At 29.2% G+C, this 26,484-nt stretch overlaps 1 protein-coding gene across 5 annotated transcripts in view; it reads left to right on the top strand.

The window, feature by feature from the left end:
* The first annotated feature begins 200 nt into the window (after positions 1-200).
* Positions 201-26,484, top strand: part of LOC108747127 — a 38,184-nt gene continuing 11,900 nt past the window's right edge. For 4 of the 5 annotated variants that reach the window (XM_018484398.1, XM_018484397.1, XM_018484399.1 and 1 more), the window contains exon 1: positions 484-695. In XM_018484398.1, the coding sequence (XP_018339900.1) occupies positions 528-695 (168 nt within the window). In that variant the 5' untranslated portion in view covers positions 484-527. Of the gene's footprint in view, positions 696-26,484 lie in introns of all 5 variants that reach the window. The other variant, XM_018484396.1, reaches the window with a different exon arrangement.

Here is a 26,484-nt window from a genome sequence, read left to right as displayed (position 1 = left end):
CGTCGCGGATCAACGAATCAGTGCCAATCGACGAATAATCAGTGATAATCAATTCATTGATGTCGGTTCTTTTACAAAACAAACAGTCGTCCGTTTTTGTTTAAAGAGGATCGATTGCAACAGTGATCTTTCCAGAGAAGAGAGATAGAGAAAGAAAGGTATACCACCAGTTAGACAGTATCCAATCAATTTTTCAATACGCGTTTCATACAAACACTAAGATTGGAGGAAATGGACGATCCCTAAGCAAGTAAATGTTCTATGAAACTTAATTTGAGACGCGGCAAGAGATGCCTGTTGAAAATCACGACCAGCTGTCGAGCGGCGGAGGCGAAGGAAAAGGTGGTAGTAGCGGAAATGCTCCAGTGGAACACAAGGAGCTCTCGAGAGGCGGCCGTAGCGAGCCTGATCTTCGTAATCGTGGAACGATGGCTACGATGATTCCGCTTCCACGTACCGGTCAGTTTATGTCTGCTACGCAAAATCAAAAAATTGCCAAAACTGAGAAAAATCGACAGAGATTGAATATGAAGAATCGCGGCACCGTCACAACAATTGTCGACCTCATGAAGAAAGGAAGGATCGGCAGACAGGAGGAAGAGGCGTTACAAAATAATTGGCGAATGTCGACCGCTAACTGCTCCGCTATCGCGCAATACGCCGAGGAATTCGGTGATTCACATCAAGATGAAAAGGTGATTAATTAAAACGAAATGTCTCGACGGGAACATAAATCAGGTCGAAATATCAATTCTTAAACAATGCATTGATGTATGGCACAGTCTGTCTAAAAAGTTTCAACTGAATTCAGGAAAAATCAAGAAACAAAAATATATACAAATTTTATTAATGAAAACTTTTAATATAGTCCATATTTCAGTACACTATTCAGAACGTCTTTTAATTGTTGAAAGCTTTTAAGTCCTAAATACAATGCTAGGTAACAGCGACAAGAACAGCGATAGGAATAATAAAAATAAACGTCATATTGAAAAACGTCATAACGAATATAATTGCCACTTCCCGTTGCATAATGCCGCGAAAGAAATACAATAAAAGGCCAACCAATATGATTATATGTAGACTGTGTAGTATACTCTTATATCTGCTTCAAGATTCCCCAGCATAAAACTGGCAGCAATATTGCTGCAACGTGTAATATTCCTACAATATTGCAGCAACTGTTGGATATATATAAACAAAATAAAAAAATCTGAACGTTGATTGGTGGAAGCTATACGGCGATAGACATAGAATTCCAACTTGGAAATTTATCACTATTGCCTTCTTCTATGTTCCTATGTCCTATTAACATATGCATTCCACTATTTCTATCGCTATCGTCTTGCATTGTGTTTAGGGTTTCATAGTAGTAATCTTTCGAAATAGCTTTCAATGCGCTCACATTGAAGGTTATTTCAAAATCTGCCTAGATGTCCAAAATATTATTAAAACGCGTTCTCTTCCCTGATGAAAAAATTTTGCTGAAACTTTACAGAAATTTTGCTAAAATTGACATTTTAGTGAACATATTGAAAATTTGCTATTCCGCTGAAATTTTGATGAAAATGAATTTTTCAACAAAAATACAGAAAAATAACCGAAATTAAACTGAAATTCCCCTTTGCAAGTTTATCCGAAAAATTTACTAAAATTTGCAAAAATTTGCTGAGATTTCTCTGAAATTTGTCTAAAATTTCTTTAAAATTTTGATAAAAACATTTTTTTATAATTTGACTGAAATTTCTCTCAAAATTTGTTCGAAGATTTTATCAAAAATTGTGTAATATTTCGCTAAAAATATATATTGAATATTCTATAACATTTTGCTAAAAATATTGTAAAATTATTATGAATACGCGAAAAATACTTTTTCCACATTTAGTTTTAATATGGTATGAGAATATAATGTATACAACGATATTTTAAGTATATTCTCATTAGTACATTACAATTAAATTTAGCATTAATTATTTTTTTAATACATATTCATCTTTTTTATCTTTGATCAGATATGTTACAATTATAGCATCGTGGATCATCGAACGAGCAATTTTCGTACGATTACAGAGGTCAAGCATGTTATGTTGAGGTTCGGTTTAGAATGGATGACCATTTAGGAGCATCATAAAATTAATTATCGAATTCAGAAAGAATGTTTTTTTTTATCATAATTTTATCGTATGTCTTCTGGAATACGCTAATCAATAATATTTTAGCAATAAAACTAGATTAATTAATTTTTGGGGAGTTGGTCACGGAGGTAAGAGAGACCGAGGATAGTTGATATAGTTTTTTTTATATAGGAATTATCCAAACCCATAAAAAAAATTGTTGCAACCTTTCTGCTGCTGAGTGTACTTACTAAAAAGTTGAAAAAATTCTGAAAAGTTTCTCTGTAAAGTTGATAGTATTTGAGTAAAAAATTATTGAGAACTATTTGACGATTTTTAGTCATTAATATCTTGTTAACTTTGCAAAATAATAGACTTTTCGACTTAGCTCTATTAGCACATAAAATATTTGGTGGTCATTCTGGGACACTCTCATGCTTCCCGATGCTCCTAAGCCAGAGCGTCACGTGGCAAGGCCGCTAAGCCTAGAGCAATAGTGAGGGGATAGTAGATGTCACCAGGTGTCGCCTGCAAGAATGAGCCCAATATGTGCTTCTAGTGTCGAACACTGTTTTAACAGTTTGACACTAGATGCACATCAAATAAATCTTAACAAAACTTATAATTTAACACTAATAGTTGTGATATTGTTTAACAAAGAGTCTGTGTTACTGTTGGTATTTTTTTAAATACTTTTATTTTATAAAATACTTATTAATATTTATATTTAATTGGATATTGCTTTGTTAGTATTAAAAAATCTCAAATGTTACGATTAGACTTATTACTATCTATACATATAATACATATTCTATTTGCGAAATTTTTTTATTTCCGTGTTCCTGTATACAATGAATATTTGTATCGTAAAATTGCATTATTTTTTTCTTAAACAGTAAAAATCTAAAATCGATGTTCTCGAAGATACTTATCATCGTGGTTATATATAGTTATATATACTTATCATAGTGGTTTATAAATAAAAAGATATTCTAGATAGAGTGATCTGATAATACTGTATGTATTTGTATAAGGTAATCCTAGATGAGTAAAGTAAATTTGGAAAAATTTCGGATAATCTCAGAAAATATGACGTAATTTAATACTCTAAGGTAATCTTGAATAATATAACATATATGAGGTAGTATTTGATAATCTGGAATAATGTGAGGTACTATTAGGTAATCTTAAGTAATCCGAGGTAATTTAAAGGTAATCTGTATCAAAGATAATTTTTGTACACTATGATCGCTCGTGACCAATCTCCCGTCAATTTTATTTTTTTTTAATTCTACTAAAAAAGTGTTTCAGAACAAAGAATAATTTCAGTCAAATTTCATCGAAGTTTCAGTGAAATAAATTTATTTGAACTTTTTATTTCGGAAATTAAAGCCATTTACGACCAACTTCGAAAGAAAATAACCAACTTTATCTTGATTTTGGATTTCATCGCCTTTTCTTTCGATTTTACTTCATCTAAGATCAATCGAGTATGAATTTTGAAACAAATTTTGTTTTAAAATATGAACCTAAAATTGGCCGATACCTAGGTTTGAAATTTAAGGCAAAATTTGACAACAGTCCGCTATTCCTTTACAAAAATTTTTACAAAAGTAAAATGTAGCGAAACTTACATGACTAATAAGTTTTTGGACATACTACTTCCAGGGTCATAAAAAAAAATTCGATACAAAGTTAAATATTGGTATTAAAAGATTTCGCAGTCGGAAAAAAGATATTATTTTGTACGAAAAAAATCAGTCTCGAAGCTTTTTAGACAGACCGTGTACACACACACGCGCGCATACCAGGTGTACAAGTATGAAATGCGGATTTAAAAAAAAAACACGTTAAATTCGGAAGAATGATAAAAAGAGCTTTATTCAAAGTATGCTCCATTGTTAGTTACACATTTTTCCCATCTTTCGGGCAATTTGTGAATACCACGCCAGTAAAAATCTTCCCCCTTTGCCACGAACCATTCATCGAGTCATTTTTTCACATCTTCGTACGAACCAAAGCACTGCTCAGCAAGTGCGTGACCCATCGATGCAAACAAGTGGTAATCGGAAGGAGCCAAGTCTGGTGAGTAAGCCGCATGGGGTAGAACTTCCCAGCTGAGTGCTTCCAACGTGTCGCGAACCGGTTTTGCCGTATGTGATGGAGTATTGTCATGAAGAAAAATGACTTTGTGTTGTCTCTTTTGGTATTCTGGTCTTTTTTCAAGCAGCGAACGGTTCAAATCGATCAATTGTTGTTGGTAGCGTCCAGCATTAACCGTTTCACCAGGTTTTAACAGCTCATAATAGACCACACCCTTCTGGTCCCACCAAACACAGAGCATCGTCTTTCTGCCAAAGCGATTCGGTCTTGCGGTCGATGTGGATGGTGCGCCTGGGTCTATCCATGATTTTTTGCGCTTGGGATTCTCAAAATAAATCCACTTTTCATCCCCACTAACGATACGATGCAAAAACGACTTCCTTTTGTATCGTGCAAGCAAAATTTCACATGTGTTTTTGCGCCTCTCCATCTGCCTGCCGTCCAACTCATGCGGTACCCATCTTCCGGTCTTCTGAATCTTTCCCATCTCTCGTAGGCGATTGGAAACAGCTTGTTGACTAACGCTCAATTGCTCTGCGAGTTGTTTTTGTGTTTGTGAATCATCTTCGTCCAACAATGCTTGCAATTCCACATCTTCGTATCTTTTTGGCGGTTTTTCCGTGTTCCTTGTCTGTAACATCGAAGTCACCACTTTTAAAACGCCGAAACCATCGTTCACACGTATCTTGCGATGGAGCATGTTCACCATAAGCTTCTCAAAGTAATCGGTATGATTCAGCAGCAGTTTTCTTCAAATGGAAACAAAAAATTAATGCTGTCCGTGAATGCTCTTTATTTGGTATAAATTTCGACATATCTAACACAGCAACACAACACTATGCAAACACTTTTTCATCACTCGTGCGCGTCTGACACTTGTTGATGGCACTTCAAAATGACATAACAGTCAAATCTTTATACCACACACTGCATTGATGCGCCATCTGTTTTCTCAAATCCGCATTTCATACTTGTACACCTGGTACGTGGTGGTCCACTTAAATCGACCATCTGAAATACCTCGCTTATTTTTATTTAAAAAATGTTTTAAATAAAAATAAGGGGGAGTATTTTGATAACGTTGTTTTTTTTCTAGGTGGAGGCGCCAAAAAGATATGAAAGCACCTCCATTTTTCAAAATGTAATTGTATGATTTTTTTGCATAATGTAATTCCTCTAATTATTCTATATATACCATAAAAGTATTAATGTAGTGATATCAAAAAACCAATAGTTTATGAGTTTTATACTTTATTCTGGCACATATTGATATAAAATATTAAAAACTATTAACTTTTTGATAATCGTACCTTTTATAAACAGAATAATGAGATGAATCAATTGGTAGAAAGAAAACACATAGTTGCTTTAAAGAAAATATGTATGTAAAATGGATAATTTTTTAAATAAGCAACTGTGTGTTTTCTTTCTACCAATTTATCCCTATATCCTGTTTATAAAATGTTACAGCTAATTTGGCATTTGGAAAAAAAAGAACGAACTAAATTGTCGGGAATCATCAACTTAAAATTTGCGTTACTTATGTAATTTCGATTTATATTTTATATTGATAAGAACCCAAATTGAAGGGTAGAAACGTTCATTTTATTTGTTTTGTTATATTCACACAAAAATAAAGAATTTTCTGTGCATATCCGAATAGCTGATGTAGGCTCTGATGGGCTTTTTTACATTTTTCACTGATAAATTCTTTCGAGTCGCATTTTATATTTTTGTTTATCTGTACGCTGCCTGAAATGATGCGTCACACTAAATATGGATTTTTTAATTATATTAATACAGTTTTTGGTTATTGTTAAAGAATTGCATTAAACTTAAAAAGGAAACAATCTTAGTCAATCTAAGAGTAGAATTTTTATGCGATTTAACAAATTGAAAGACTCTTCCTATACAAAATAAATAACAATAAATAAAGTAAGAGTCAAACACATTTTTTAAATTGTCACGCAATTAAAAAGAATAAATTACAAATAGAGAAAAGTGAAATTAAAAAAATATTGTATAATAAAATAAAAACTCGTTTAAATACAAATAAATTACAAGTTTCGGCTACCGAATTGAGCCCTCTTTAGACATTAACTTATCACAAAATCGGTGTACAAAATTAATTATCGGAAATGTTCGCATATTCACTATAATCATAATTGGGGTGAATCTTGATGTAGAACTCGACATTTTTCACATACGATTGAACAATCAAATGTGTTTCATATCTCTTGGAAAAAGTTCTAGTTGATAAAAAAGATAAAAAGACTTCTTACGAAAAAATAAACACAACCAAATTAACATACCGGAATTCTAACAAGTAATTAAAACTCATAAAAAATTGTTAGAATTCTGGTATGTTAATTTGGTTGTGTTTATTTTTTCGTAAGAAGTCTTTATATCTTTTTTATCTTTTAACTAGAACTTTTTCCAAGAGATATGAAACACATTTGACTGTTCAATCGTAAGTGAATAATGTCGAATTCTACATCAAGACTCACCCGAATTGTGATTATAGTGAATATGCGAATATTTCCGATAATTAATTTTGTACAGCGATTTGTATGATAAGTTAATGTTTGAAGAGGGCTCAATCCGATAGCCGAAACTTGTAATTTATTTGTATTTAAACTGAGTTTTATTTTTTATTTTATTATATATTTTTTCAATTTTACTTTTCTCTATTTATAATTTATTCTTTTTAATTGTGTGACAATTTAAAAAAAATGTGTTTGACTCTTACTTTGCCCTTTATTTATCGTTATTTATTTTCTATCAAACCAAGTGTTAATTTCCTACAATTAGTCCATGCGTAGTCCGTTATCATACGGGTAATCAACCCAATTTCAGCTCTATTACATTTCACAAAAGAGAATAAATTAATTTTACTGAAAAATTTCATATAATAACTGCCCGTGTCTTTATTGACTTTCTCCTTGAAGTTTGTATCTATATTATTGTATTCTGAAGATAAACTGTGTAGAACCTCGGAGAGAGATTTTATTTTGTATTTCTGTACCATTGGTAGCCCCTGCTTAGCAATCTTATCTGTAAACTTATTTCCCACAATCCCAACGTGTGAAGGGCACCATACAAATTTTACTATATACTTTAAGGAAGCAAGGTATAAAATTTTATAGTATGTGTCCCTAATATTGGGAATCTAAGTTAATCAATCAAAAGAGATTTCCTTCTCCGAGGCTTCACATATGATCCTAACACTTGCATTGTACTTCGAGAATCAGTATAAATTACTATATCCTTTCAGTAATTATTTAAAGCAAATTCTATTGCTTTATTAATAGCTATAACTTCTGCAATGAAGAAGCTAATAAGAAGATTAAGCTTAAATTTGTGAACTATGTCTTGAATGATCAGAAATAACAAAGGAACATCCTACAGAGAACGTCCTACATTCATTGTTATTATGATAAGTTAATGTCTGAAGACGGCTTATTCAAGAATCTCAAAACATCTGTAAAGATTGTTATCAGTTCGTTTTCTTGGGAATTTTCATTTAATAATAACGAAAATAAAGATTCTAGTTTAGTACACGTGATGACTCTATGCCTGTGTCATAACCAAAATTGACTTTAGGGCGCGGGAATCTCTTTGATAAAGAAAAAGCCGGGGATATCCCATTTGTGTAATTAGGTGTTGATTGAATTAATTATTGATCATCTAATTAAGATAAAAGGTATATTATCTTAGCCACTTTTTTTTAGAGCAGTGAATATAAAAGTTTTTTATTTTATTTATGATTTTTTAATTTTTAAGTTGAAAGGATTTACATAAATATTTGTCAGAGTTCATTAGAATGCTTCTATCAAACGATTTTTAATCAGCAAAAAATCAAATGACTTTGTTTGACAATATCTTGGGAGATTTAAGGCTATTTTGTAATCTGAACACAGTATCCTCTCAATGATTATCTTATGTATTTTTGCGGCATTCCAATACTACATTGATCCCCATTCTAGTTGGGCTTTGATCGTGGAATTAATATAACTTATATCCGTTTGGGATAATTTCCCAACGTTTATCACACAATCACTTCAATATGTTAACGAAAAATGTGATAAAAAACCAAATTGGGAACTTGAATTGAGAAAGTCTAATGCAATAAATTTCTCGAGTCTTAGTTTAATCAGTTTTTTGAAAATCTTCAATACACAAGATGCTAGCGATAGCGATCTAAAGTCTATCTTGTTAGGTTTAGGAATAAAGATGACATCGTACGAATATCAAGAATCTGGAAAAGAACCATTAATTATCAATTTGAAAATTTTAATTAATCGTCTAAGTGTTGATTCTGGTAAACATCTAAAAATTTTATAATTAATTAAATCCTGACCTGAACAGCTATCTTTTTTTATTTTATAATGATTTTTTAGATCTCGTAATGAGTAAATTCATCTTTAAAAATATTAGAAGTTACTACGTTATTAGAAATTTGTTTATTATCGTCAAAAATTAATGAAGGAGCGAATTTAGACAAATAGTTTTCGATTAACTGTTCTTTGTTAGTATTTAGAGGAGAGTTTGGATTAAAAAAAGAGTACTTCTTAAAAAGTTTAATCTAATTTAGTGTCCCAAAAATATTTCGGATTAGCTTTAATATTTAGATTATTTACAAATTTTTAAAAATTTTTCTTTTTACTATTATTGATGTTTTTCCTGGTCTCCTGAGAAATTTTCCTATATTCAAGAAGTTTTTCTTTAGAAGGGTTATTCTTTAAAGAGACAACATTTTTTTCTTTTATTTACTGTCTTCTGGCATTCGGTATCCCGCCAAGGTTTATTTCTTTTTATTCTCTTCGATTCTTTTGAGGGATTGAGAGATCTCTTTAGTAATAACCTTATTTTGTTGAAAATTGAAGATAGATACTTTGCCCTTAATTAAAAATTCTAGCACCTGCTTGTATCGTGCAGATGACAACCAATTTATACCAATTCTCATACAATAAAACCGTTGAAATTTCATTGATTTAAGTCGAAATTCATTACATCATTGATCATCAACTCAGCAAATCAATTTTGGTCGAAAGTTGTTAGGCAGATTTTATTACGTTTAATAGTTATATCACACTGTCAGAATAATGTGTAAGTTTTATATTAATAGGAAGATGGTCACTTCCCATAAGATCATCTATTGTGTGGCATGAGAAATAAAAAAGTGAAGAATTAGTTATAGAAATATCTGGGATGCTATGATAATTGATATTTTTTGAGCTCCTCATCGCAGATCCGTTATTAAGAAAATAGAATTTGAAATTTAGTAGGGCTTCCGAGCTCGACCTGCCTAGTTGTCAATGGACGAATCCCAGAGGATGAATGTTGATTTCAAGTCATCGTAAATCAACACATTATAACAAATTTAGACATAATTTTATCCAACATCATTTCCCATTTAGTCTTATATATATATACGAGTATATATATATATATATATATATATATATATTTATGTATATATATCACCATTTAGGTGGGTGGAGGTACATCAATTACTTGTAAATCCTCCTTTTCCGTAATTTAGGCAAGTCTATATATATATTTAATCGAAAAATAAAATAATTCTTAATCCTAGTAGGCCACTGTTATTTTTGGTTAGCTTGTCGGCCTCACCAGAGTATATGAAACCTTGCAATTTTGTCACGCTATATCTCTGGACTGAATACGTATTTTGTAGCTCAAAACATGTGAAATTTATACCTCGAAATCAGACGAAAACAGATCAAATAAGTAATATTTTATTTTCAATTAATTACAATGCTTCAAAGAAATTTTTTTGAAAAAATTCGCAAAAAATAACTACTTTTGATAAAAAAATTCTCAAATTTTTTAATTTAATGTTCAAGCAAAAATCCGTAGGATTTTTTGACCCTCTGGACTAACAAAAAAAATAGTATGATATGAATCGCTCAAAAAAGTATAATTATTTGAACTATCGAAAATCGATTTTGAAAAATCTACATATCGTAAATTTACAATTAATAAACAAAATTTTATTATATAAACAATATAAAATGGTAGATAAAGGATTGTACATGTATAAATATTATTATAGTATATATAATTAAGTTTATTAGGATTTATTTTAGAGGATGATGCAACACTAACTCTAAAGCAATACATTCGTTCCGGCTGAGCGATCTCCGAAGATTGACAGAGATTATAAAATTTCTACTATTTATATATTAGATAGAAATAATTCTTTTTAATTCTACATTTACTTACTTTTATATTATCAGAAACTCAGTAATAAACGTATATTTGATAAAAAAAGAACGCCGAAAACTTACAACTCTTGTAGAAAAGTACTACTGAACACTAGGAGTATTTTAAGGCACTACTGTACTACTACATAACTGTAGTAGTGCAGAAATGTTGAGTAATACTGAGTAGTGCTAAAATCTTTTATATATCCTTGTTTCGGCAAGATACAAAATGCAGAAAACGGGTATGCATCACAGAAACTAACTATTAATAACCGTATTTAACAAAAAGCACTTTCAGAGACTCTACAAGCACACTCTGATCGAGCTGAGAGTAAGTGATGGATTTCATTTACATATGCCTCTTTATAGAGATTCGCGTCATTTTCTTCTTACGGAAAACGAGTCCATCTCACGGCGATATTGCGTACTATGCTGCTTGCAGAATATATATACGCTATATACGCTGCCAAGCAAGCGATGTATAATATTATAATACGCTTTTTCGTAAGAAGAAAATGCTTGGATCCCTATAAAGAGGTATATGTAAATGAAATCCGTCACTTACTCTTAGATCGATCAGAGTGTGCTCGTAGAGTTTCTGAAAGCGCTTTTTTTTTAAATATGGTTATTAATAGTTAGTTTCTTTCTAATATATTACTATTCTCATCCGCTTGACCTTGAATGGCGTCGTCAAGGTCATGTCAATATCAAATTGATTTTTTTAAATGGAACACCCTATTTTTTATGCCAAATGTAACAGCTGGTGTTTTTCAAAACATTATAATGAAGTTATTTTTCATTAAATACTTTTCGAGTTATAAAGGTTTGAAAGTTACAGTATCGCCAGCATTAGCATTACGCAAGGTATCCAACCAATTAAAACCTCTTGAATATTGTTTAAGATCATGTCCTGGATAATATTTGTTAAGATCAAGGCCATTGGAAGTTGTACCTTTATTATTTTCATTTTTGCACTAAGAATTCATTTTTACATAAAAACGAAAATGAGAGGTACAACCTCCAATGACTTTGATCTTGACAAATGTTATCCAGAACATGACCCTGAACAACATTCAAGAAATTTTAACCATCGATCGGACACCTTGTGTAATACTAATGCCGGCGGTACTGTATCCATATAGTAAAAAAAAAATGAAAAAGAACTAATTAAAAATTTTAAATATTAGAAAGTGGCTAAATGTTACAAAGGTTAAATGAAAAAGAGCATACAGCAAAGCCACACTACAGATGTAAATAAGTTATATATTCATAAACAATTCCAACAATATGTAAACGTTTCGGTCACAATCTGACCATCTTCAGTACAATAATTAAAAACATTAAATTATTAAAAAACTCGATACATAATTCGAACTTTACTCGTAATGAAAGTTAGTACATAATTTCTAGCCTCGAAACCGTTTTACTTTCATTTGAAACATTTTTTTACATATAAAAATTCGGTCAATACACGAGCTAACAAACAATATAAGATTAAATTGATAAACTGCATTTATTCAAAAACTCACATATGTTTCATGACCGCAGATTCTTCTTTAATATTATATATACATAATTCTCTAAATATACAAATAATCATAACCGCAAAGATTATCTTGAAATGATAAAAAGAAATTTTTTGTAATGCCGCTATTACCTCGTCAACAAATCTATCTTCACAATCAGTTATAGATGCTTGAACAAATTAAACTCGTTCATAAAGGTACACAAAGGTAAACTTGATAAATCGTCAGTTCAAAATGTTGTTTATAAAATTAATTGTAATAATTGCAAAGCAATTCTTACGTTTGGGCAGACTAAGAGACAACTTAAAACTCGCATAAATGAACATAAAAATAATATAAATTGTGACGTTGAGACATTTCGTGATAACTGAGCACATTTTTAATTCGAATCATTCTTTTAATTGAGATAATACTGCTATTCTTGATATTGAAAATAATTACAATAAAAGATTAAGAAGACAATCTCAGAAATATTACATATAAAGGAACAAAGGAAAGGTATCAATTTAGAAAAAGGAACGCCTGGACGGATCCTATTTTTATTAATTAAACTCTGTTTCTAAAAACAAACGCTCTTAATATCAGTTTGTTACCGAGCAATTACACCATTTGAATCTTGCATTCAGTGTGCTATGTTGATTTGTGTTGACGTCCCTGAATTTGATGTAAGTTTAATTTAAAAAATGATTTATGACCATTAATTTTAAAACCCTTCACTTTTATATTCACTCCGTTTCTTTTTTTTTACGTTTTAATGTCACTAATAACTGATTTATATTTTAAATAATAGAAAACAATTTATATAAAAAATTTTACACTATTGACTACGGAATTTATTTCAACTCGGATTGACATTCAACAATCAATTAGTTGGAGGAGGAAAAAAATACCTTTATTAAAATATCATTTCTTATATTGGGTGCAGGAACTCAACACATACCATTAGACTAATATGAAAGAGTTATAAAAGAGAATACTTCAAGAATTATCACAGTTAACTCAATTATGTTAAAATAATCTGTGTCTCCATATATTTTTTGTATTGCTGTTTAAATTAATTATGTTGAGATAGTCTTTACGGTTATAATTAGAGAAATTAATTATTAATTAGAGAATCATATGTGTATATAATATTAGGTTAAGTAAAAAGTCATCGCGTTTTTTTAAAAGACATCTATCAGTAAAAACCGCAATTACTTTCTTACCAACAATATAAATATATCTTGATAGAGTAAAGTTTCAGCTTTAAAAATCTCTTTTTTAAATTATACGATACGACAATTTTTAATGAAGTTATGAGCAATTAAAGTTAAAATAATTCTTTCATTTAATCCGCGATAACTCAGTATCAAAAGTCGTAGGAATATTTAAAAAAAAACGATTTTGTAGGGAAAGTATCAAGCTTTCACGATAGGTAATCGAAAATTTTCTCAAATTCGTTTTGGACACGTTACAAATCCACAAAGTGAGAAGAAAATTTTTCGTCTTTTTCAGCTCGTAGTTTTTGGTATGTAAAAATTATCAAACTCATATAAACTTAAAAAATGTGATAAGCTTTTAAAAGTAGAGATTTCAAGCTTTAAAACCCTTTTTTAAAATTTGAATTTTATTCATTATTGACGAAGATATTGTATATACAACTTTGAGCTAAAAAATACGCGATGACTTTTTACTCAATCTAATACATACTGAAAAGAAAGATCTGCGAACACGAAACGTATGTGAGTTGCAATAAATGCATAGTTTATCAATTTAATGTTACATTCTTTGTTAGCTCGTTTATTGATCGAATTTTTGCATGTTTTTGCTTTGCATAACACGAACGAATTATTATCTTTATTTTTTTATCATCAAAAATAAACAAGATATTTCAAATGGTCGATTTAAGTGGACCATTCTGTATATACAATAAATTTTAAAGTTGACGTATATGGTGTTTACGTATATATTTTACACTTTTTCGTAAATATATATTTTACACTTTATGCAGGTCGCCTATTTTGTACACATTCTTAACTGATGAAATGAAAAAATAAGAAACTCCATCCTATTTCATCGCATCCTATTTCATTTTCTTTGCAATATTCAAAGAATTTTTTTAATCTAAATATTCTAAAAAATTATGAGGGTTGATTATAAAGTTTGAAAAATTTTGTCGCGCAGCGGCGACAACAAATGTTTCAACGAAACATTATAATTTGTAAATAATTAATGGAAATAATTAACAATCATATAACGTGTAATTGCCGTATGTGTCCATATATGACAGCAGCTCATTAGTCAAAAGCCAAAATATTTTTAATGTAACAATGCTGCAAAATTAATAAAACCTTGCGCCGTCATATGTATTATAAGTATATTATAATTCCTAATATCTACAATATTGCAACGATATTACAGCGCTATCTGCAATGTTGCAACGTTTCTGCAATGATATTGTAAGTTTATGTGCGGTAACTTCCAAGCCTTATAATTCGAGAAGTACTTAATGAAAAATAACTTTATTATAGTATTTTAAAAAAGCTATTAGATTCTGGCATCAAAGATAAGGTGTTCCATTTTAAAAAATCAATTTGACCTTGACCTGACCTTGGCGCCATCCAAGGTCAAGCGGATGTAATCAGTGAATAGATCTTTTTAAACCCTACAATTTTTGTTTAAAACATTTTTTTTTAAATACTTTGCTTTCGAGATATTTGTTTCCAGACTTTTGATATACCCTGTATAATACATATTACATAAACACGGGCGTATCGTGAAATTTTTTTTAGGGGGGGGGGAGATTTTCAATCAACCCAGGAATGTACCGTGCACCAATCGGGATGACAACAAAAAAAAAAGGATTTTGTTATTGTACTGAAAAGAACGTCACTGCATCAATTTTGTTGTAATTTATAATATTTAACATTAATTAATTCCATTTGGATATTTTTATAACTTTTAATGTCTCCTTGTCTACCTCATTTTGAAGAGAAAGAATGTTCGGTTTTACTTTTATTTATTTAAGAAAAAAATTTTTTTTAAAAGAAGAATAGATATTGTACAAGAAAGAACGTATCAATTATAGCGTATATTCTATTTTTTAAGACAAAAACCTTACGAAAATTTTTCCTATGTATTGCATATTTCGTCAAAGCTCGAACTAACAGAAGTATTAAAAATTACTTATATGGTTTTATAACGAGAAGAAAAAATTGTTATGTAACAGCAAAAAACTCACACAAAGTTAAAAGTAAAATTATATGGTTTTTATATTTAAAAATGAAAGAGCGGAGTTCGATAGAGTACGTACATCGCCGAGTGAAAATAAAATATTCTCATTAGTAAAGCAATGAAAAATTATTAGACACCAAGCGATGTGAGTATATTATCAGAATGTGCGCTAACGAGATCCTCTCAAAATGAAATAATTAATAAAAAATTTCGGGATGGGGGAAGGTTGGAGCTATAAGCTTATTAGTTATCGCGTCGCATTTTCAAGCAAGTGTTTCCGTGTCCAGTGTGCGGAAGCCATTAGGAATTATAATATAATATTCCTTAAAACATTTGTTGTCACGGCGCGACAAGATTTTTCAAACTTTATAATCAACTCTCATAATTTTTTGAAATATTTAGATTGAAAAAATTCTTTGAATATTATAAAGAAAATAAAATAGAATACTAAGTTTCTTACTATTCCCACTTCACTAGCTATGAATATGTATAATAAATAAATAATCATTATAATCGCGTATAGAAATAGCCGTTCCTGCATAAAGTGTAAAATACGAGTATATATAATATTTGCGAAAAAATGTAAAATATATGTTTATATACAATACGTAAAACTAAATACACGAGGGTCGTTTGAAAAGTTTTGAGCCTCAACGTGGTATTACCCGTAAAAACCATTCTGGTACTACAATCGTACATGTTTTGCAAGATACCTGTGAAAATTATAGTCTATTTGAACGCTCACTTGTTGTTTGATAGTCATTTGTGCCGATCGTGTGTTTTTGTTTGATAAAAATCATTTGTACCACAATGGCTTTGACGAGTGATATCATTTTCATGTTGTATATTTTATACTTAATTGTAAATTTTATGTGCAGGTATATATACGAGAGTACCTGCACATAAAATTAACAATTAAGTATAAAATATAATTCTAACATAAAATATATATTCAATAATGATAATGTAGAAGAAATGTCTATGTGAGCCAACACAAGATATTCGTGTGTAATAATACATACATATATTAAAATTTTAAATACATATACGTTTCGATCCTAGTATTGAGTCCTCTTCAATGTAAAAATATTGATAGAAATCCATAGAAATATAAAATAATGTTTAATCACTAAGCCGTCAAATCATCGTTAAACTGTTGTCAATAATTGAAAACTTCTATGTCGTCTGTTATATTTTGTCGGATATACAAACTGACTATATTAGATGTATTTCACCAATAGAGTCAATAGAATAAAATGGCTGGTTAAAATTTAAAATTAAGTCAAATTCTCTAAAAACTTACATTAAAATCAGATTAACGATGGTCTGTTACAATACAATGTGAATACAAAGAGATGAGTCACATCATTGAGTGTGAGGTCAGAACACAATAAGAATAACGAAAGTGTGAGAATGCAACAGTACAGAAATAAAAATAAATATAAACATAAAATTACTAATAAACACCTAGAATTTAAAACAAGGAAATTTCAAACTTTCGTGACCAATTCATGATATAAGGGATTCAGTAAATTCGTGTCATTTTGTAGATTTGAACCATTTTTTTTTGTTTTTTAATAAACATTGTCTCTGAAATTAATCTTTTATTACAGTTTTTTCCTCACCTAAAATCGAAACATTATTCCAATCAAAATCATGATTATGCTTAACTCTATGTTCAGTGATGACAGACTGCGTTGCTGTGTTTCTATTAATGTAATTCCGATGTTTATTTATTCTTGTCTTTAACAATCGTTTTGTCTGACCCACGTAGGATGTGGAACAATCCTGACAATTAATCTTATATACTACCTTAGAACGTAAAAAAAACAGATAATTTATAGATAAGAGACATGGCCATTCTAGCGAACATAAAAACAGCAATAAATTCAAAAATTTTTATTTTTTTTTATTTAGTTTAAAAAATAATTTAATATAAAATCGAATTAAAGCACTGGTCATAGTGCATATATTAAAGTCTACAAAAAATTTTTTTTTGTATTTTTTGAATAGAAAATAGCGCTACCGGTGACATAATCTAATATGTTTTTTGGAGGTGCTCCAGGGCTTTACATATAGCATCCATAAATTTTGATCTAAAGCAAAAAAAAATTTTTTTTTAATGTACAAAATACCTAGAGAAGTACATAAGGGTTTGCAAAAATGTTAATATTTTCAAAAATAGCAGGTATTTGAAGTCACACTTGCATTTTTTGCTAAAAAAATTTTATGAAAAACTCATAAAATAAAAAGTTTTTTATATATCGAGAAATCCTTACGTACTTTTCTGCGGAATGGGTCTAAGAAGTTGCAATTAAAATTTGAACCCATTTGGATAAAAATTATTCAAGTTATTTGTCAAGCCGATTTGAAAAACATTGTTTTGAAAAAAACTGATAAGACCTCCATTTCAGATGCAAAAAAATATAAAAAAATTTTTTTATAAATTTTAATCAGTGCTTTAATTTGATTTTGTATTAAATTATTTTTTAAACTAAAAAAAATTTTTTAATTTATTGTTGTTTTTATGCCCTTAAGAGGCCATATCCCTTAATGAAGGATCTTAATTTGTTAATCTCCGTGTAGGGACCAAATATATAAACCGATTGTTTTTAAAAAATCTTTTGAATTAGAGATGGATGAAGATACATACGATATGATGAAATAGGTAATTTAGGTAATTTTTTTGTTGCATCTTATTTTGTTTATTTTTTTTCACCATTAATTCGTTATTAAATTGTTTGAATTTTGACAAGAACCTTTATTTGATATTTTTTAAAATTAGATAGACCCCAATGGGTCCGTTTCTCAATAAAATATTAATGATGAATTCGAAATTCTTGTGAAACATAGGATGCGACAAAAAAATTACTCTGTCAATTAAATAGATAATTGTACCTATTTTATGGCACAATGGATGGCAAGAAAAGAAGTTCAAGTAGCGTGCCGAGAAAGTCGATTTATGATACCAATCATATGTTATTTTGTTTCCTTTTTTATTAAGGTTAGATTCAAGAAATTTAATCTGTCGCCCCTCAATTTTATTGTGAACTTCAGTCTGGGATAAAAATCATTTAAAGCATTAAATAATTCGATATTTTGTCCCTGAATGGATAGAGCAATATCGTTTACATATTTGTAGTAAAATTCTAAAGTGAATTTTAATTTATTGAGAAAAACCCTCTCCAAAGTTTGCACAACTAAATTCGCTACAATAAGAGATAATGGGGATCATAGAAGTAAAAGAGATCTCCGAGAGAGAGAGAGAGAGGGGGGGGGAGAGAGAGAGAGAGAGAGAAATTATTTATAATACTTATTGTTAAAAACGAAATACGTACAATTGAGCACTAACTTTATTGCTTTAATGAATTCAATTTTAGGTAGATTAATTTTATCTTGTATGTTTGACCAACGACTTTCTTCCTTTATTTCGTATTTATAACTTCCATTTTATTAATATAATCAAATTTGTCCATAGCTATGATGACATTCCCTTTGTTTGCACGCGTTAGTAATATTTGTGAATTGTCTTTAACGAATTGTTTAGTAGCATTTAAGGAATCTAAAATCTCATTGTCAATATTCGATCTGCATTTTGTTATATTTTTAATATTGTGTAAGTTTGGGAAAAATTTATTTCAAAAAATATTTACATGATTGATTTTTAATTTTAATAGATTATTTTCGATGTGTTTGATGAATTCTGATAGATTCTACATTGCGGGGAGAAAAACAAAAATTTTTTCCTAGTTGTAACAAACTTTGAACATTCGCAGAGAAAAATTCACACTTGAAAGATTTATTATTGAGAGTTTTAAATTCGATTATTTATTTAAATAAATTTAGATGGATTCAAATTAACTTCATAAGTCTGAATATTAACTGATTCACTAAAATCAATTCAAAACTACATTTATTTTTGTTAAGAGTATTATTATTATTATCATTAATAGAAATTGCATTATTATTATGTGATTGTTCTTCATGATATAAAATTATATAAAGACTCTTATTATCAAATAAAAATAAATCTAAATATATAAGAGTCTGTATGCTCTTACTCTCTTATATGCTTTTTACTTAGATTTATTTTTGTTCTTCATCAACCGTGCAATAATATTTAACTTGTTTAGCATGTACGTTTCCTCTTCGCAATATGTAATCTATTTAACAAAAATAATGTTGTGAACAAAAGAAATCATTATATATGTTGAAAGGTAATTCTCTAATTTTTCGTGAGATGATTTATGTTAAATTTCAATCGGTCTATATATATTGATAGTATAAGTATCTGAAATTTCAAGGTTAAATAATTTAGTTGTTAGTCTGTTTAGACTCTTGTTTGTTTGCGTTTTGAATTTCTGATTGTAAAACTTTAAATTGAACATACTTTTTGTAAATAGATATTGGGATAATAATCCTCGTATTTTATACACGTGCATATTACATGAAACGTCTATTTAACCTTTAGAGGGCCGACATTTTTGCCTTAAAATTTTGAATTTTTTAATGTAAAATTCATGTATATATTGAATTTATGTATATATATGTTTATATTACCAGAAATTGACGAGTTTTCCGCTGGCCACTATAGTGGCCAGTTCGGCCCTCTAAAAGTTAAATTTTTAACATATGTATTATTACACACGAATATCTTGTGTTGGCTCACATAGGCATTTCCTTTACATTATCATTGAGTTTATCAGTGAAGCTTTATATTGTAATTTAAATCTTTATATTGTAAAGTATATATTGATTAGTTCTTCTTCTACATTTACTTTATTTATATCGCAAATTGTATTTCAAATTGTATTTAGCAATAATAAAAGAATTATATTTAATAATAGTTGCAAATACATTGCGCTGCAACATTACTACGACATTACAGCGCAATCTCATTGAAGGCGGACATTTTTATGATGCCATGACATTGCAACAATGTTGCAAATACATTGTGTAATCTATTTTCAATATTATAACATTGCAATGAGATATATCTGCAATCATTTTGCAATCTTTCTGTATGGGATATAACCGACAGCGGTTTCCAATTTTCCCTTGTGTGAACGAAATATAATATATACGAATTATATAATATATAATATACAACCGTATAAAATATCTATTAATAAAGCAATAATTTATTCGATTTTTAAATCCGAACTGAGCTCATGTTATGCAGCCGTACAAAATACGCGTATTGATAAAGCAATAGTTTATTTATTTCTTGAATTCAAATTTAAGAAAATGAGAAATATATTTTTAATGAATACCCAGGAACGAGAATGAATTAAAATGGATTAAAATTTTTTGAATGCGTACTTTAAATCCATGAAAATGATTGGAAGGATTGAAACGAATTGATTGAATTGGAATGGATCGAATCCGCTAACGCTAGTTTAATGTTCGAAAAAAAACATTTATATTTAAGGCTTACAAATTTTATTCTTGAGACTTTTTTTTAATAATAATTATACCTGAAACTAACTATTTGAATAAATTGATATCAATAAATTGATATTTAAAAAACCCCAGCAAACGAGAATAGATTGAAATGGATTAAAATAAATTCAAATTTTCAGAAATACGGATTCATGAATGTTAAAATAAATCCTTTTCAATCCTGAATACATTTTTATTCATTTATAGGAATTGCATAGAGCATATCTTTATGCTTTTCAATCTAAAAATAATATTAGCATTTTCTGTACTTTGTGAATACTACTCAATTCAGAATTGTGAATAGGAAGTACAGCTTTTTTAATTCAGTTAAATTCAAAAATAATATCAGCAATTTCTGTGCAACGTGAATACTGCTCAATTCAATATTCTGAATATGAAATGCAGGTTTTCAATCTAATTGAATAAAAAAGTTTTTATTTAAAAATGGACCATAAATGCTATTTAAATTATTCAAAATTATAAGTAGGAAATTTTTTGTTTTAATCTACTAAGTTCAAAAAACGTTGTAACGTAAAAATAATTGAGCTATGTTTTTTCGTTTCTCTTTGATTAGAAATAAAATGAATGATCGATGTAAACACTCGCAAACCAAGTCGAACATAGCTCGAATATTAGACTAATCACGGCGCGCGACATCGGCCAAGCGAGATTAGATTATCCAACACCTACCCAATATTGTCTCACAGTAATGTCTCATAGTAAATTGTCTCATGATAAATTGTTTATATTTTATTATATCTGTTAAATGATGATATTTTTATTATATCTATATAATTTTATTATTAGTTTAGCTGGTCGTAATTGAAATAGAGAATGAATAACACATTTACCAATTAAAGAAGTGGTATAGCAGGTAACGTAGAAGATTCACTAAGGTGCGTTTTTTACCAATTTGAAGTAATTAATTTCAGATATAATTATTAGAAATGTCTTAAGAATAAAATTTATATCTCTTAAATATGAATCCTCTCTCTTCTTTTTTTTCGAATGTTAAACTAGTGTCAGCTCGGATCCAATCTATTTCAATCCATTCAATCCATTTTCACATGGATTTAAAGTACGCATTAAAAAAATTTTAATCCATTTTAATCCATTTTAATCCATTATTGTTTGCTGGGATCTTAATGAGATTCGAACCTGGGACCTCCGGATTATGAATCTTCTGCGTTAACTGTTACACAATTTCTTCAATTGATAAGTATATTATTTATTGTGTGTAGTTCAATTATAATCTAATCCAGTGCACGAAATTACATGGATACAATAAAAATATCATCATTTAACAGATATAATAAAATATAAATAATTTACATTACTATGAGATGACATTGGATAAAAACCGGATAACCTAATCTCGTTTGACCGATTTCGCGTCGCAATTAGAGTACTATTCGGAGTGTGTTCGGTTTGGTTATTTTTACGTTACAAATTTTTTTGAGCTTAGTTTGATTAAAACGAAAAACTACTCATAATTAGAATAAATTAAGCAGCATATGATTATTTATGGTCATTTTCAAATAAAAACTTTTTTTATTCAATTAGATTAAAAAATTGCATTTCCTATTCAGAATTTTGAATTAAGCAATGTTCACGATGTACAGAAATGGCTGATATTATTTTTAGATTCAAATGAATTGAAAAATTGCATTTCCTATTCACAATGTTTGTTAAATTGAACAGTATTCACAATGCACACAAAATACTATTATATAATATTACTTTTAGATTAAAAAGCATAGAGATGTACTCCATGCCATTCCTATAAATGACTATCTTTACACGGCATCCTTAATCGAGTTTAATAACATTCGTAATTATGAAATTGGGCAATCATAGTCGTTCCATTTTTCCGAGGAACAGTTATAATTGACTAATTCCGTAAGTGAATAAAAATGAATAAAATGCATAAAAATGCATTCAAGATTGAAAAGGAATAGATATTTATTTCATGTAATTCCTAAAAATGAATAAAAATGCATTCAGGATTGAAAAGGATTCATTTTAAATTATCTATTAGTAATAATGCTCATAATTTAAAAAAACCAAAAAAAAAAGGAACTACGAGCTAAAAATTATTATATAAAATAAAATAAATCGTCGAAATATAGAAGTTGAATAAAAATAAAAGAAACAAATATATCGTTAAGTAAAAATTTAATCTAATCCCAGCAAACGAATATGGACTGAAATGAATTGAAATGGATTCAGATTTTCAGAAATATTGATTCACGAATGTTAAAATGAATGCTTTCCAATCCTGAATGCATTTTATTCATTTATAGGAATTGCATGAGGCATATCTCTATGCCTTTCAATAAAAATAATATTAGCTTTTTTGTGTATTGTTCAATTAAAAATTTTGAATAGAAAATGCTTGAATAGAAAGTTTTTCAATCCAATTGCATCCAATTGAATCTAATTGAATCCAATTGAATCCAATTAAATCCAAAAAAAAAGTATTCGCTATTTAAAATACGCATTCGGATAGAAAACAATTTCAATCCATTTTAATCCGTTCTCGTTTGCTGGGATATGCTAGCAGTAAACAAACGTTTCGATCACACTCGGATCATTTTCAATGTTAAACATACATATTTATTACAGTCGATAAAAACAAAACATAATAAATTTTCTATTTCGCTCTTTAAAACACGCTGATAACATGAAAAACGAATATCATAATGTTCACAATTATAATATATATCGGAAAAAGAAACATACGCATAATAATAGCTCCTTTTTTCTTTGATTCATTTTAACATTCGCGAATCCGTATTTATGAAAATCTGAATCCATTTTAATTCATTTCAATCTATTCTCGTTTGGATATATGATATTGCATAAATATTTTGCACTTTCAATAAATCTGAACATTAAATCTGAATAGGTTTGAAATTTACAATACCGCAAGTCGAAGAATTTATGCAATACGCAGTAACTTATCTTAATATTGTTAAATATTAAGATATCTTATTGTTAGAAAAAAAAGATCGTGAGGGGAGCGGAGCACGAACCGCGAAGTTATGATCTCGCACATAGTGAAAAAGCCTCGAGGCTCGCGAAATTAAAACAGCGCACAATTTTCAAAAGTTGGAAGAACATCCGCGATATTTTTTTAACATGCAAAAAATATTATATATACATTTATTGGAATATTATTAAAAGTTCGAAAATAAAGTGATTTTCTGTCATCAATTTACACAAAAAGAATTGCGAAAATACATTCTCCGATAAGTAAATTGTTAAAATATAATATTGAACAATAATAGGATCATGAACTGGCGGTAGTGTAATACACAGAGTATCCGAATTTAAATGTATAAATTTCGGGAATGTGTAGAGATAAACTAAGAAAAAAGTCCTGTAAAGGTATGCTTGTTTTTGCTTCGTTTTGGAAAAAAATCGCCAAAAAGACTAAACGCGTAGTTTTTACTTTTGTTTTTATTTTATAGTTTTTATTTTCTCATTACTTATTTACGTTGTATTTATTTATTTACTTAATGTAGATATTGTTCAAAATGTCCTCTTGCAACAATGCAAGCATTGCATCTAGTACGGACAGCTCATGTTACAATCAAATACTGAACTAGCGATATTTGGTGCACTACAGTCTTGATTCAATTTTTTAATTATTCTCTTGAGTTGACTGGCGACGAATAAATTTCCTGCTTCAGGACCCCCCATACAAAGAAGTCCGTGGTGTCAAATGAGGTGATCGGGATGGCTTTTTACTATTCCTCTACGTGATTTCTTTGATTATTTAGGACATCCACCTGCAGCAACGGATTGAAATGTGATTTCAATTCGATGGATGTCCAGCTCATTATGGCAAAACTACTCGAGTTTGGCTAGACAGACATTATCCACGACGATAAATTGGACGTGGAGGAGTGATACCTTGACCACCTCAATCACTTGATTTGACACCACTGGACTTCTTTGTGTGAAGGGGTCCTGAAGCAAGAAGTTTATTCGCTAGTCAACTCAAGAGAGCAATTAAGAAATTGAATCGAGGCTGCACCAAATATCGCCAGATATGTTTGGCTGCAACACGAGCTGTCCGTACTAGATGCAATGCTAGCATTGCTGCAAGAGACCAACATTTTGAGCAATATTTACATTAATCAAGTGAATAAATACAGCGTGAATAAGTAATGAGAAAGTACAAAAATGAAAACCATGTTTTGTCTTTTTTGTGATTTTTTTCCAAAACGAAACAAAAACGATATCTTTACAGGACTTTTTTTCTTAGTTTATCGATCTTCTACACGCTCCCAAAGTTTAGACATTTAAATTCGAGACAACCTGTAGTATAATAGTAGGTTTTATTACGTATTTTATTCTACACAATACAAAACATATTTTATACATTGAAAAATAGATCATGGAACAGCAAAAGTTTATGTACTTTCACAATATGAATAAAAATAGTATAATGTTACGCTCAAGTAAATGTTTTTTAATGCATTTATAATTTACGAAAAGTATCCCTTTAAGTAACGTATTGAGAGTAGGATTTAATAATCAAGTTATTATACTTTTTAAATATATTAATAAAGGATTGGGCATATATTAGATTTATATGCTTTCATCGCGGCGTTATTTGAGTGAATAATAAACGTATTTTCTGTCTCATACATTGAGCGCAATTAATTTAAGATTTATTGGAAATGCATTTTACTTATGAAATAAAAAACATTTAAAAACGTTTGAAGAATATGATTGAAATCCGGATATGATCAAATTAAATAATCATATCTGAATTTTAATCCTATTCCGCAAATGTTTTTCATTCCATAAACAAAATAGGTTTTTAACAAATCTTTTAATAAATTAATTGCGCCCTATGTCAGATAGAAAATATGTTTATCACTCAAACATCTTCGCGGTGAAAGCATATAAATCTAATATGTTCAATCTTTAACGTATTTAAAAAGTGTAACATATCTATTAAATCCTACTCTTAATATGATATTTAAAGGGATAATTTTCGCAAATTATAAACGCATTAAAAAACATTTATTTAAGTGCAACGTTATCTATCTTTATTTGCATTATATACGTACATGATATTCTATGCCTTCATGTCTTTCATCAACTATTTCTTGATGTATAAAATACGTTTCACATTGCTTACACAAACAGTAAAAACAATTATTATGCACATAAATAATATATATATAATATTACCGTGAAAGAACAATTTAGCTTATGTACGTATATGCCATATACCTATGCTAGTTTTATACTATACTTACGTTTAAAAAGCGTGTATACTACAAATCCTATTCTTATTGCGTAGTAAAATGAAGATAATAAAACTCCACGCATTCTATTTTATTTTCTTTGCAATATTCAAAGAATTTTTTAAATTCTAATTTCCAAAAAATTATGAAAGTTGATCATAAAGTTTGAAAATTCTTGTTACGCGGCGGCGACAAGATTTCAAACAAATGTTTTAATGAACATTATAATTTCAAATGGCTCCCGCACACTGGACGCGGAAACACTTGCTTACGCGGCAAAATGCGACGCGATAACCAATAAGCTAAGTTCATTACTCAAAAACTAAAATGTTTTTTAATGTCTTTGTAAAAATGCTGCAAGATTTTTAAAATATGTATTATAGTACAATTCCTAATATCTACAATGCTGCAGCGATATTACAGCGCAATCTGCAATATATTGCAATATTTCTGCAACGTTACTGCAAGTTTCTGTGCTATATGGGATGTTTTAATTTAAATGTAAATCAACAACTCTGAATAGTTTTAAAATTACTGAATATAACTGACAGTGATTTTGTAACAATATGAATTATTAGGATTTTATTAATTT

This window comes from Trachymyrmex septentrionalis, unplaced genomic scaffold (genome assembly GCF_001594115.1).
Source record: "Trachymyrmex septentrionalis isolate Tsep2-gDNA-1 unplaced genomic scaffold, Tsep1.0 scaffold194, whole genome shotgun sequence".
NCBI classification, from domain to species: domain Eukaryota; kingdom Metazoa; phylum Arthropoda; class Insecta; order Hymenoptera; family Formicidae; genus Trachymyrmex; species Trachymyrmex septentrionalis.
Note: the sequence above shows the minus strand (reverse complement) of the source record. Positions and strands in the feature narration are given on the sequence as shown.